At 40.5% G+C, this 14366-nt stretch overlaps 1 protein-coding gene across 3 annotated transcripts in view; it reads left to right on the plus strand.

Moving 5' to 3' along the window:
* Positions 1-2705: 2705 nt before the first annotated feature.
* LOC111247147 (testis-specific serine/threonine-protein kinase 3-like) overlaps positions 2706-14366 on the plus strand; it is a 44408-nt gene continuing 32747 nt past the window's right edge. The window contains exons 1-7 of one of the 3 annotated variants that reach the window (XM_022797760.2): positions 2706-3218; positions 3439-3568; positions 3941-4101; positions 4345-4499; positions 5446-5576; positions 6309-6435; positions 7244-7477. In XM_022797760.2, coding sequence (XP_022653495.1) covers positions 3049-3218; positions 3439-3568; positions 3941-4101; positions 4345-4499; positions 5446-5576; positions 6309-6435; positions 7244-7350 — 981 coding nt within the window. In that variant the 5' untranslated portion in view covers positions 2706-3048 and the 3' untranslated portion in view covers positions 7351-7477. Of the gene's footprint in view, positions 3219-3438; positions 3569-3940; positions 4102-4344; positions 4500-5445; positions 5577-6308; positions 6436-7243; positions 7478-14366 lie in introns of those variants that run through there. The other 2 variants (XM_022797761.2, XM_086983897.1) reach the window with 2 other exon arrangements.

A 14366-nucleotide genomic window follows, 5' to 3' on the forward strand; every position in this document is an offset into this window, starting at 1 on the left:
CATAACTTTGCCTTTGTTGCATTCTATTGGGTCTTAGCCTATGTCAAATGCTCGTCGAGGCATCTAGCAAAGCTAGGGTCTACATCCTGTGTTCTCATTATCCTTACATTAGACAAAGAAAAACCAATGTACAGCATCCAGAATCCTCCGTCCGTTTGGTGACGTATACGAAAACCAATACGAAGTTCTACTTTTTTTTTTTAGATGAAATTGTACGTCTCGTTGATCTTGAGACTTTGAGGGGATAAACAGCAACAAGCAGATGCAATCCACACTGAAGGTGAAGAATGAATTTCTGCCGACCCCCTACGATCGCGCTACCCAAGCGTGCCAAATAAGTGTGGTGTTTCTGCCGGTGTTGACCGGGGAAACCTGACCCTGTAACGGTGTCTAACTTCACTCAATGAAAGATTCTTTACAATTTTGCAATCTCGAAACCTCTCGATAGAGAGAAAAAATAAGGATAAATCCTAGGGTATGGTCCATCTGTACACATACTTGTTTATACACTACAGTATTGGCTCAGTAACTATGATAGCAGGACTGAAGCTACTGTAGAAAATAATAGAATGGTTTTTGTCTGCCTCTCCCAAGCGACGAAGCTGTTGAAGCAATGGAGAATATAGCACCAACAGTGATAAATGGAAACGTCTCTGATGCAACGTCAGTTCCTTGTGGACGAATCTTCTCGGTCGGCAGCGACACCGCGATCAATGCTTCGCTGCTAGTCAGAGTTCGATATGGTGCGAGAATCTCAGAGTTCGCCAAGATATGCCATGCTCGACAGTTCTTCATGAACCATAGCACTTCAGCTGTGAATTCCACCATTTTAAGTTCCATTTAAAAATGGGCATCTGTTTCCTAATGTCGTATGTTTGAATGCACAATTACATGAAGTGTGACATGAAACCAATACAAATTGATACTGAAATAAATCTTATGCCTCAACTTTACACTGATATGAAAGAACAACATGATGGAGTTAAATACAACTATATTCTACAGATTTTAGTATGTTTTAGATTACCAAAAAAGACCCGTGATAACATCAATCTATTAAATAATTTTCATCCTAAACATAACTAGCACTATTTGACTATGACGACGCCCCATGAAGGATAAGTATGCCAAACGCATTGTTTACTCACAGAACAAATAGAATTAACCAAGAGCCTTAAACTGTCTTTTAGAAAAAAAAGTATCTTAACGTTTGAGCCATTCCTGCAGATAATTCCTAATGACTTGCCTCATTATTCCATATTTGCAAAACTTCAGATATTCACTATGTCTTTTTTCGTTGCCTACTTGTTAAGCAACACCGTAGATATACCTAATACAATGAGATAGAACTCATTGATCCTGCTAACAGCCAATAGGATTAGCTAAATATTTATAGATCAACATAACTTTATAATGATGACTTTGCATTCCTCTGAGATAATCGGTCCTGGGTCCTTTTAATCAAAGCCCAGTTTAGATCATGGTCCGAGCGGGTTGGTTAAACGAAACGGAAAAGACCCATATACGAGTGCGCCCTCTCAAGGGTTTGCTGCATGGGTCGTGTGTCCCTCGATCCATGCAGTCATTGAAGGCGCCATAAGCCTCGGAAAACATACAACTCAAGCGAAGAAATAAGTGTCACAGTGTACGTTGGGCTTTGCCTTGACAACTTTTGCAAATGCCATGGACGGTGGGCCAATGTGCTTAACTAGTGAAAACGGGCTGATCAGAAGGTTTCAAGTAAATTTCATGCTCAATATATACGCTGTATAAGCTTATTATCAGATAGGTCTAAATCTACGACGGGCAACAAACTTCAGCAGAGGAACGGGTGTTCGTACATTTATACTAGCATTACTTAATTCTTTAGCTATAACGATATGCTTACATTGCTCAGCTGGCCATCAATGATTTGAAGAGTAACCTGAGGATTTGGAACCCCGTGTTGCCTTTATTACGCGAAGGTAAAGCAGACAGAATCGTTTCCCGCATGTGTACGGGAGAAATACCGCTTGATTCAACCGGCGGGGACCTGTCCTAGCATATATGCTAATCGAGCGTGCTTCAAATGAAGTAGAAGTCTAATGCGCGGTGAGTTCCGTGTGAAAACGTACCAGTCCCTATACGAATGTTTTGGCCGCTTGAGCTTGTCTAGACGCAAAGAAGAGACTCGTTTCCTGGTAGTGATGTGTTGCGTCCAAGAAAATCGTTCATTTTGATCAGTCTCGTTGTGCTGATACTTACATCTGCGGTAGTGGTACAACTGTCTAAGCGCATGACGTAATCGCTGCTAACAATCCAGGGAAAAGTTCTAACATATACATGTTACAACAATTTAACGTATACACGTTAAAGGCCAAATCCTTGTAGTGTTATTAACGGATACTTCAGCAGTTGCGCACCTGTGAACTAGCTTTTTGTCTACTATGATCAGACATCGGACGGTCTCAGTAGTTGAATTATCAAGCGGCGAATTTCATTTCAAATTGTACCGATACCGCTCTTTTAGTTCGCCTAGTCGTCTTCGAAGACACCGAAATTTCGATCAAGAGTGTTCAAGGGAGCTATTTGCTCAGGCATATCCTGGGCAGAGATGACTGCTAGATCGAAGCCTTATGAGAAAAAATTCCCGTATCTATAAATCTAAAAATGCTACCAATATATCGACAATGTCAGCAGAGGTATATGGCTGATATAACGAGCTTGTTTACTTCACAGCCCCGTGATAGTATCCAATGAGAGATACGACACCGTGTTACCCAAAGTTGAAAGCTATACAAGCGGAACAACAACTATTACGATGACGTGGTTACGATTTACCTAGATTTGTACCTGCACGAAAACGAAGTCTAAAAAGATATCGACACCTCCAATGGGATTCTAACCTGAGTGAGTGGTAATTGGCATAATTCGATTCGGATATATTAAAAGTTAATTTGAGAAACTAAAAGCGGGCAAAGTGGCGTGTAAGGAACCCGCAGACTGCCGGCGATAAACGGAGTTGCTGGGTTACTGTTTTGTCCGATCCTTTCGTTTGTTTTGGGTTCCATGCAAGGCAGCACCGGAAGTACATCAGATAAATGTCACCGATCTTCGAGCAAGGCTATTACCAGTCCAACCACGAACGACTTTTTAGCCCGCGCTGGGTATGACGTCATCAAAAAGATCGGTGGAGGCTCGTATTCGGAGGTAAAAGAGGTTCGACAGGGTCCTGACAGGTAGGTCAGCTAATGAACGATGAGATATTTGTTATTTTTTGCTTATGCAAATTAAAGGACAGCATAATACAAGGCTGGATTTTTGATGCACAATTGATAATTGTGTTTAGACAGAATAGAGGGAGATGGAGCAACGTCAGGTCGGATAGATTTATTTTTCAAGTTCACAGTTATATTTGAACGTAACTTCATAAAAATTGCTGCTGATAAACAACTTCAGATTTGCGGTGAAAGTGATTGATACAACAAAAGTGTCGGAAGATTTTCGCGGTCGCTTCTTGCCACGTGAAATTCAAATTCTCTCCAAAATCGAGCATCGATATATAATTAATGTACACCGAATTCTGCAGGTACGGCTATAGTTCAAAATCATTATTTCCTGTTCTCTTGTGAATATCCCCTTTTTTTTACATAGACCTTTAATTAAAAGGCTTCTGTCGAGACAAAGCAGTGGTTGTGTGAGCTTTTGTTTACTTGCTTGTATGAGCTTCTATTTCAATTGTTTGACGTTACGTACTCATTCCAGTCACTCACATCATTTTGCCTGGCAGGCTTAAATACTGATTTTTATCAGCTCGCCTTTAAGGTGTTCCACGTCTGTTTAACCATATCTATCGGAAATCGTAATATATCAATAAATTATACGCATATGGTGTAATTATACCGTATTGTCACCAACGTCGACAAGTACGAAAATCGCCTGTTGCTACTAATTTTTACAGGCCCGTGAAAAGGTCTTCATTGTGATGGAGCTAGCTACAGGCGGGGACCTTCTTGATTACGTTCGTCGTAAAGGTCACTTATCTGAGAATCGTGGGCGAATGTTCTTCTCACAGCTGCTCGACGCGCTTGGATATCTTCATAACCTTGACATTGCGCATAGGTGACTACTGACAACAGCCGTGAACAAACGGCCGCTAAGTAATAAGTGCATTTCTATTTGCACAAGATCTCTCTCTCTCACCATATACATCATTGAAGTAGACTGCTTCTATTCAGAGAAAACATCGTCCCTCTGAGGATTACAAGAAGCAGCCTTATCCTCTCTAAGCCGTTATGACAAAGGTAACTTACCTGCTGATCTGTTACGTTCAAATTTCTAAAGAGTTTGCATGCTTTTTGTTAGAGACCTAAAATGTGAAAACGTTCTTCTGAAGTCTTCATCACACATCAAGTTGGCGGACTTTGGATTCAGCCGGTTATGTTCTCGAGATGGGCGCCGAGTACTGAGTCAGACGTTTTGCGGCAGTACATTATACGCCTCACCTGAAGTACTGCAGGGTAATTACAAACGCATTTTCGTTTTTCTTCCAGATTGTTGACTAAATTCAAAATATGATTGGGAGTCATTTTCAGCCTAGTGTTAAATTAGCACGGGTAATAAACAGTGTCACGTTGTTTTCTTCTCCTGGCCAACATTAGCTTGGAACTCGTAGCGTTTCCCATTTGGTCAATTAACGTTCCGAAACAGGGGCCCATAACCGTATTGCTGTACTAATATGTGAGATTTGTTCTCATCTCACGGTCATACATACATCCGCTTACCGTTAACTGAAAGTAACATTTAGTAACACTAAGCATTTACGTGAACCGCACAACGAATCAATACGCTCGCATCGTTTATGGCTGATCGTACTTGTTCCACTGAAGCTGTATACTCAACAGTTACCGCTTCAAATACTGTGACTGTAATATTGTAAAAAACTGCTCACTGCGTATACAAGTTTATGATTTTAATGTCGTGCTACCGTTTGTCGCAACATCAAAGGTAAATAGAATTTCTCCTACCTCTTCGGCAGACGAAAACTAACGAACCTATTTGAAAGATTTGCTTCGCGGTCCCCGTTTATAAGTATACTTTCACGCTCTACGCTTACCAGTTAGATCATTCTGGCCTCGACGTGCGAGCTTTGCAAGCAACTAGTTCTATAGCAAACCGTTCAGCCAGTAGAACCATTGAATGCGATGTATAAAGGTGGTCAGTTTCCTTGGCAAGTGTAGGATCATTTGAGTTAAGAATGAACATATCAAATCCTCTATAATTGGCTGAAAGGTATGTGTTTCGAAAGGTCGAAAAGTTGACAAAATGTATTTTGGTTTCAGTCAGTGCAACTAATATGTTTACTCTGTAAAGTTTTGCGGAACTTGCATAGTACAAAGTAGCACATTAGGGCTCTGTTTGGATCACTGGAAATACTCTTACACATATGTGACTTGTGAATTATAGGTCAGCTTTATAATCCGAAGCTGTACGACGTCTGGTCCCTGGGGTGCATCTTGTTCATCATGCTGTTTGGCATCGTACCATTTGATGATGGCAACGTGAAAAAACAGATCAAACAGCAACTTAATAGAGAAGTACACATCTTTTATTAGAGCTCATACGCTTAATTATGGGTACATCATTACGAATATTCGGTGTATTTTACTTGGAAAGCGCTGGGCAAAAAATACTGGCTATAAGTCATTTTTTGCTGAGCCTTTTTCCTACCAAGGGAAGGGTTCTTCCTTCCATTTCCTAAGTCTTATTCCGCTAACGGATATTCTTTTCTTATGTCGAGTTGCGCCGGCCGATGGATGTCCATTTGTGGGACTACCTAAAAACCGCAAGTTTCTTTCATTACCAATATCCCTGGCGATAGATTATTTATGATGAATCTTGCATTTATAGTTCATTGCGATATTTCCTTTCTGAAGACTGCTTTATGGCCAGCTTGCATTCTATACTAGTTCACATAGTTCAGTGTGCGTGTGTGTGTGTGTGAAGTATAAGAACGACGCTATTTGGGTTGCCTAATCCTGGTGAAGGTGATATTGATAACGCTGTCTCAGGATACTACTAGCTGACAATTCGTACTAGCCTATGAAACTTTGTATTGAAAGAAATTCGTATTACTCGTTTTGTCACCCAAATCTAGGCTTAAGCGCAGGCTCAATCTTGACATGTAGCGCAGGAATCAGTCAACAGCCAGAAGTGTTCAATCTTCATTGGATTTATTAATGAATAGGACACGACGAGAACCGATTTCGTAACGCATGTATTTGTAGTTTATATCTTATTTGCTTGTGTGCTTATTGATTTCTGTACAGATTCGCTTCCCAAGTAGTCCTAACGTGGCTCCAGAAGCAAAGGATCTTTTGAGTTCAATGCTAGAACCAGATATCCTCGCACGGAAAAGCATACCTCGAATCATACGCCACCCATGGCTACTGGCAAGTAAGTCTGAAGGCGATCATGTGCGATACAGTCTTATCATTAGCAAGCGATAATGGCTATCATTTGGGCCAACTAAATGAACGAAATGCTCTCGTTTCGAAAAAGATCTCGAGCAAAAGTTTCAGGGATCAACGTGATCCTGCTTTATCGTATCTGTTTAGTCTGCTACTGGCTTAAGTCTTGAAGTATCTTGTACACGAAATTTTCATTGGCTAGGAGTCGCGTGCAGACTAAAAACGAGGGCACTTACCGTGTTTTTCTGATGAGTGATAACAACAAGGCAAAACCTTTCCAAGCCCATCAATGTCACTTACTGAGAGGTTTTGCTTGAGCGTGTCGAAGAATCAGCATGAAGAAGCTAAACTGTTCCTGAAAAAAAAAAATATCCGTGTCGAAGACGCGGAATACAACAAGTGGCCGAACATTTTCCAATGCCACTATCCGGTGTATTAAATTACAAGAGTGACCAACTTTACTAGCCGTAATAAATTTGCCGTATCTGAGCACTGTGACCGATTAGAAAATGTCGGAACACAAAATAAGTTATTGTTTTATTTCACTGACCGCGACTAACCTTCAAAATTAGCTGCGTTCAGTGGATTTATGTACCGTGTTTCAAGATAACCGTTTTCTTCGAGGAGCATTACATCTATATTATGTTTACCAAAGGTTATAATAAGGTCGAAATAATTACGTCGATCGTAATCATCCACTTTTATAAATGACCCATATATAATAGCATATACGGCGCATTGGCTATTTATTGCAACATCAGATCCGTTCTACTGCGACCACTTTCAAATCTTAGGTGAAGGCTATCGCCACTTTTATATGACTCCCAAGAGATCAGCTCGTACAAATCGAGTCGGCTTGGCCTGTACAATCTGCTACTCCATGCGAGTCTGCACTCACTGAACGCCCGCGGCCATTCACCGCTCAGTCCCAGCAGAACTCGCCGCTCAAATCTCGGCATTCAGAGACACCAGCATCTTTTCGAAAGCGATAACCCCCGGAGGCAGTAGTCGTCACATCCATTGGATACCTCATACGATCTAAAGACTTTTGCGTTTTACAGTAGTAGATACGTAAAGGCATACACTTAGCCAAATTTTAGGTTTTCCGCCTGTTTATTTAAATTGTTTATTGTATTTTATTGTTTATTTAAATTGAAAACTACGTTCTAACAACTAATAGTTAAAAGAACAAACCGGTGAGATAAGTAGCAGTAGTGGATAGTACAATTTTAAACCTTGACAAAAAACCAGAGCTTTCATAATCAAGCCTGCTTACACTCTAGCATAAACTCGATATAATCGTAGTCTATCGCGGGAAGTTTTGAATGGTAGTCGGATATCTGTCGGCATCGCGTTCCTTCCATGCTGGGATCGTTTCGTACTTCTGTCGTGATATTTTATTTTCGTCTGCATCGGCTTTCCAGCTTTGCTGCTTAAGGTTAGGTGGTGTTTTTGGGGTTCGCTTGGCTTCTCTTTTCCTCCTTAGTGGATTTATCATGCATTCGCCAAGGAAACAGGACCAAGGATAAACTCACCTGATAGATACCAGTGTTCGCCATTACTGCCACAAAGGGCTCACAAACATACATAGAGGTTCATGCGAGCATTGAGATTTGCTATGGTGCTTTTTACTTTGGTAGCTATGCGGGTAGACATATACCTGTCTGTTCTTTGTATACAAGTAGTTCTGTAAAATCCGGATTGGTGCATGAAGCTGTCTAGTCTCCTGCGACCTTATGCCCCTTCGTTTATCTTAGCGAAATCCGTGAGCTTTGCTCGACTTATTGAAAGTGAACCCGTAACAAACGAAGGACCAAAGGATACGACGTCGAAGACACATCAGTGATAGTTAGTTTTTACTGGAATAATAATGGCATTATAAACATCCGTGAGGCTGACGGTACGCTCAAGTTATGTCTGTTGATTAGGCAATAAATCGGAAGTACTCTGTGGAAATAAACAAAAAAAAGTGGGTAGAATAGGTCGCTGCTGTGACACTGTTTAAACGGTATCTATTATGCGTGCTGACATATGCACAATACTCAAACGAATCTTATCTAGGATTTGAAAATGATAGCATACTTGTCACAACATGAGCTCTTCTATTTCATTAAATATTTAATCAATCAATTTCTCCTATGAATAGAGTTTTTTACACTTTGAAACAGACATGAAAATTCAAAGCTCCGATATAACAACAGCTTTACGTGATGCGTCAGGCCCATGCCCTTTTCTTATATGTATGTACTGTTATTAAGTGAGCAAAACGTACGACTATATTGTCACAGCTTCCTTTTGAGCGAAGAAACTGCACCTAAGTTGACGTGCTCTGCTCTTAGAGAATGCGTAAATTATCTAAGTTGTTATTAAGAACGGCTTGAAAATTACTCAAGCAAGTAATTACTGTGATAAATGTAGTAGCGTATAATAATGATCTGAAACAGCTGAGTGATGATCAGTGTTATTAAAACGCTGGTATTGCGTACGTTAATAGAAAGATCACTAGTTTTGGTTCGATAGTTATAGTTGATGTAGTGGCCTGTTTAGTGTAACAGCTAGGTGCGGATAACTAACTGAAGCCTATGTACGATGGCGTATGCTCATGTAATCTTGCCATGAATTGAGCGCAAAGCCCAATGGAGGAGTTTTTGGTACAGTTCACGCCCGTCATTTTAGACTTGGCCTTTTACTCGACCGATTTCCCACGTAGTTCCCAAGTAAAAGACGGAGCTTGACCGTGCACACTGGGCTCCACAGAACAATCGTTATACACGGCTTACACGAAGAAGCGGATCCGCTTCGTATTTCTAAACGAAGATTATGTAAAGCCGTAAAATGACGATATTAAAGCAAATAGACCTTTTGGGACTACTTACCCGAAAACGCGAAACATTTTAAAGCAAACCAGCTAATGATAATGAATAATAATAATCCTTCCATTAGACCATTTCCATGCGCAAGACAGCAGGAACAAAAACAACTTATACTATTAAAAAAATTACTGTTACTAATTCAATAACGTTCGCGCAAAACGTCGCAGAATATAATATATAAAGCTGCAACAGGACCGTTTTTCGTAATTAATAAAAACGGCGGCCAATATATAATTTATCCAAGTAGTGTTAAGCGTGTGATCAGAATCCCTACAAAACGAACCAATACATTTTCAAAATCTGATGCTTCTATAGGAGAATATATATGATAGGTTGCCACGACGTCCGAATGCGTCATTGTAATTTATCATACGTATTAACTGCAGTGCGTAAATGCACCTGACCGGTCGAGTATCGTTAGCCATGGTTTGAAGCCTTATGTAAAATACTTAATTGCGTGAAGAGCCTTTTTTAAAACAAGAGACAACATATTTAATTTGATCGTCATAGATATGAGGGTGTCTATTTCTAGGGTAAACTGGCAGTTATGATAGAGCCCCTATTGCCTGGTGTTCTCGAGGCGTTGACCAACTGGCGCAGGCATGCATGTTTTTGGGATCGTTATTGGCATATCGTGGACACGGACATAGCACGAAATAAGGCCGATTCAATTTACGCATACATGGGTTCGGGGAGTCTGCTTGTTTTATTCTGCTCCTACTATGAACCGTTACACCAGTCAGTGGATCCTTTTCGTACTCGCTGATATGGCACGTTTTTGACGTTACGCTATGTTCTGCTGACCACCGCCCTTGGACATGAGCATCTCCTGCTGAGACACGCGGCCCATTGCTTACTAATAATAGTGCATATAGAATGTTGATGGACAATATTCCTGTGGGAACGTTACGTCGAGAGAGGGAAAAATCTTAGCTGTTTAAAACGTTTTTGCCTTGTCCGCTCAGTCGAGCAATAGTCGTAAATATGAATGTATGTTATGAAAAAACAGTTTTGAAATGATCATTAACAATGAATTAATAATATAACTAACAGCTAGTTTCTAAGGCGTTATAGCGCTGTTACTAATATAGCTCTACATAACGAAGCGTTTATATAACGTGTGTGCGTTTATGGTGCCAAATAGGGAATGGTTGAACCTTAATGCCTGCGTTTATCTCGAGCCGAAAGCCATGCCCAGTCTTCGTATCGATCCTGTAATGCTGTCTATATTTTTATTTTAACACAAATGCATTTCGTTATCTTGCAAACTGAGTTACGCAGACACGTAGCCTATTTACGTACCAAAGCCACAGATTAGGTCTTTGATTTCAATTGAGCCGTATCTAATCAGCATAGCATACAGCAAAATGTGAATAATAGCCCTTATCTGGCATCTTATAACGATATGATGGAAGATATTATGTTTAATAATTTTACATTTAGAGGTAACATCTGTGAAGCTGGTAAATTTCGGTTGCGGCTTAGCACAAATCGCCACATGTGCCATGTCGGCTATGTGCGGTTGGCAAAAAGGATTGAAATTCACGCACATAACAATAAGGACATCGTACTGAATGACTTTCACCGCGGAGAGATTCATATCCGACATCGGGCGTTACGCTAGGGGCTCCGAAGAATAAGCTTGTTCGGTAGGCGGAAGAAAGACAATCGGAAAAAAAACTGCTTTAAAATGCTGTAGGGATTTTCTGCGAAGGTCATCATTACAAGCTTCGACACTGTATGTGGCTAGCTAAACATGGCCCCTCTTAACCAGCCACTGGTCAAGATTATGTTAGCTCTCGTCGGCTTTTAGCTCAGTTTGTGTAACAGCTGTTCAAAATTGTGAGCTACAAAAGCAATTTCTAGGCTAAGAAAATGTTGTGAAAAGATTTTGTAAATCCTCATCACAGCCGCCTTCCTCTTGTACTTCCGTTCTCAGTTAGGGTCTGTTAGAAAGAAGAGAAATAGGTTTTTTAGGGTTTGGGAAGACAAACGTGTAAGGAAGGCTACTAGTGGATACTTAATTCCAAATTGACTATGCCATAGACAAGAAGAATACAGTGCTCGGTCTTGACGTTATTTTATTAATCTTCTAATGTTTCCACAATGAGAATTATGCTCTCAGAGAATAACTCGTGTGCTACGCGAGCGGTCATGATTTAATAACTCGAAAATAGCTAGATTGTTGTATGTCTACGTGCACTATATATATATATTATGTTATTATTATTATTATTATTATTAAGTATTTAAGGCCACTGTAGACGATTCCGTCACTTAAAAAAGCTTGGTAACACGAAGAAATCACACGTTACACATATATTTAATATAAGAGCGACGTGAAAATTGACGGAAAGTGTGATATCGCAGACTAGCCAAGATGATAAACATCCCTTTGCCGACAACTGAATAGTTGTCTATTGATGGAGTTTCATGAAGTGTTTATTATTGAGGTACAACGCGTGACAACAAATTACATTCATACCGAACCCACCAGTACATTGTTTACCTTAATTTTTTTACTTGTTGTTTAATACGAATCTTGAAGTTACTCTAACCTCCTTCTATGCAATGCACCAACGATGCACATAGATTCTGCAGCAGTCGACAAACAGTAAGCACAACTATAAACAAACGTTGACTCTCGCCAGAAATTAGGGGAAGAAACAACCTTGTGCCACAGGTCTATTCCCGTTAAGCTGTCGTATGGTCGCGTTTAGCACATGAATAGGATTAAGAAATGAAGAATTCAGCTTCATTGAGGATCCTCCGCTTCTAAGCACTTGAAGTATCACGGAAGAAGTACGTCAGCGATTTGGCACGTAAGTTCAACCCGCACCACAGATCTTAACGTCGAATAATTTCAACTTTCTGCATCGTAAGTGCAATGCAAAAAGCTGAAAATGAATCTGTGCTCCTTCTTAGTTGAAATAAAACAAAATTGTTGCCACCGCTTGAAAATAGTAGTGATTAAAATTAGCATAGTGCTGATGGTTGGTGTGAAAGGCTAATGAATGAGTTGTGAGCGTGGTAATGGTCGAAGTAGAAAAAAAAGATAGGAGAGTCGTAGCATGTTTCTATTTCGGCTGTTGCTTTAATGATGTATTGCCTCTTTGCTACCAATTCGACGTAAGCGATAGACGTAAACATACTATTTCAGGGCACTTGTTTCAAGCGCTCGGATAGCAGGGTTAGTAAGGTAATTCAGATGCATAGAAAGCGTCATTTCAAGCCTCATTTACGGTAAAGGTTGAAATAGAAACATTTGAAAAGAACGGTGGTCAACTTCAAAACAAGACGGGAATTGTATAAGAAGGAATCAAAACTAATGATATGCCAGACTGTCGAAACAAGTGGTGATACGTAAAAAGCCTTTTTACGCGGCTAAACATCTTTATTTCCTTATTACAACGATTTCCTTTAACGTTTTGTCGCTAAATCTTTAGCTGGTGTATATTTTAACATTATGCATAGGTGCATATGATTTCAAGGGTTTTTTAAGTGAACAAATATGCATATCAGTCATTACGGTTCAATTAAGAACGAAAATCGATAGAATTTTGTTTTTATTTATGAATATCTCCATCTGGTTGTTTATGTTTACAGTGCGTGTGATGTTTGCGCTGTTACGACGCAGTTCGTTCTTTGTTTACTCCGTCAAAGTCGCATATCTAGTAAATGCTATTATTATAGTCATATTGTTTCAGCACATATTAATGTTTTAGTCTATCGCTCCGCATCACCCCATGAGAGCATTTATTATTGGATATCCTTAGGACGTATTAGTGCTGTTTAAATATTACCTATGCATCATTGTTTGTTTCAACGGTGCCATTTTGAAAGCGCCATTTGTTGGCCCCCGTAACTTCTCGAAGGTAGAACGTTGACTAGGGAGGGTTAAAAATGGCAGGCCAATTTGCGTTCTCTGGATAGAAACCTTTTAGGCTCCGCCGTATTCGATTTCGTCGAAGTGAGCGAACTCACCATAAAGGACTACAACAGTAATGGGAACATAAGTCGCGGTTTCTACGAATAGTGATAAAAAACTACCTAGAATTGATAATAAAAATGTAAGAGTGTCAATGAATAAAGGTCACGAACTAATTACCGGCAGCCTTTAACTTAAGGATAGTCCTCCTTTTTTTTCTATAAAGCACGGCAGAATTTGCCATTGCTGTTTAGCTTATGCTTGAGAATGTTAATGCCATTCGCATCGACGCATAGGGAAAGCTGAAAAGAAAGACACTATCGCTTGTGAAGTTGCCCTTGAGAAAAGTTCGACTGAGATGTCCAAGGTGGACTGACACTAATATGATTTCGGGATATTGCTAGTCGCAAGAATGCGACACGTTCCGCTCATTCGTGGAAAAAACGTGATCTATAACGAGCGAAAAATGTAGTATCGCCGTACGGAAAAAGGGCAAAACATCGATGTAGTATGGTGCTAGGGAATGTCTGAGCATACACATACATAAATTCGCGTATAGTCGCATATGTAGATAGAAAAAATTACAGACGGCCACCATGAAAGCCCCCCCCCCCCCTCCAACAAAGAGACAATAGAAGATTACTGGGAAGCGGAGTAAGGGACATCTGCCGACGAGAACACAATGAGATGAATCGCTTCCGTCTTTGCTTTTAGGGCCATCCGAGCGGAGATTACCGAAGGCCGTTCGCGGTAGTAGCGGCTCATCCGATACCGCTCCAGCTTTTTTCTCGTTCTATTATTCCTAGTCGCTAACTTTCGCATTCTGGAGCCGGCAGCGGGGATCGGGGGAGCTAATGGTTCTGCTTTCAATTGCCTGAGCTTAGGTTTCTGACTAGCTCACAGAAAAGGATGACAACGAACGAACTAAGCAGCGAAGCGAAAAAAAAATGCATTCCCTCCCCATGGACGGTCTTTCCGCAAAAGAGAAAGAGCAGTTGGAAAGAGCCCGAGGAGTCGAGCTGAGACGCGCCGTTGCACCGACTCTTCTCTTTTTTCTTATTCTCACCCAAAACGTTCCCGAATCCCTGAGATCTGCCTGTTCGCTTTTTTTCCATT

The sequence above is a fragment of the Varroa destructor genome, unplaced genomic scaffold, assembly GCF_002443255.2.
Source record: "Varroa destructor unplaced genomic scaffold, Vdes_3.0 BEIS01000003.1, whole genome shotgun sequence".
Classification (NCBI taxonomy): domain Eukaryota; kingdom Metazoa; phylum Arthropoda; class Arachnida; order Mesostigmata; family Varroidae; genus Varroa; species Varroa destructor.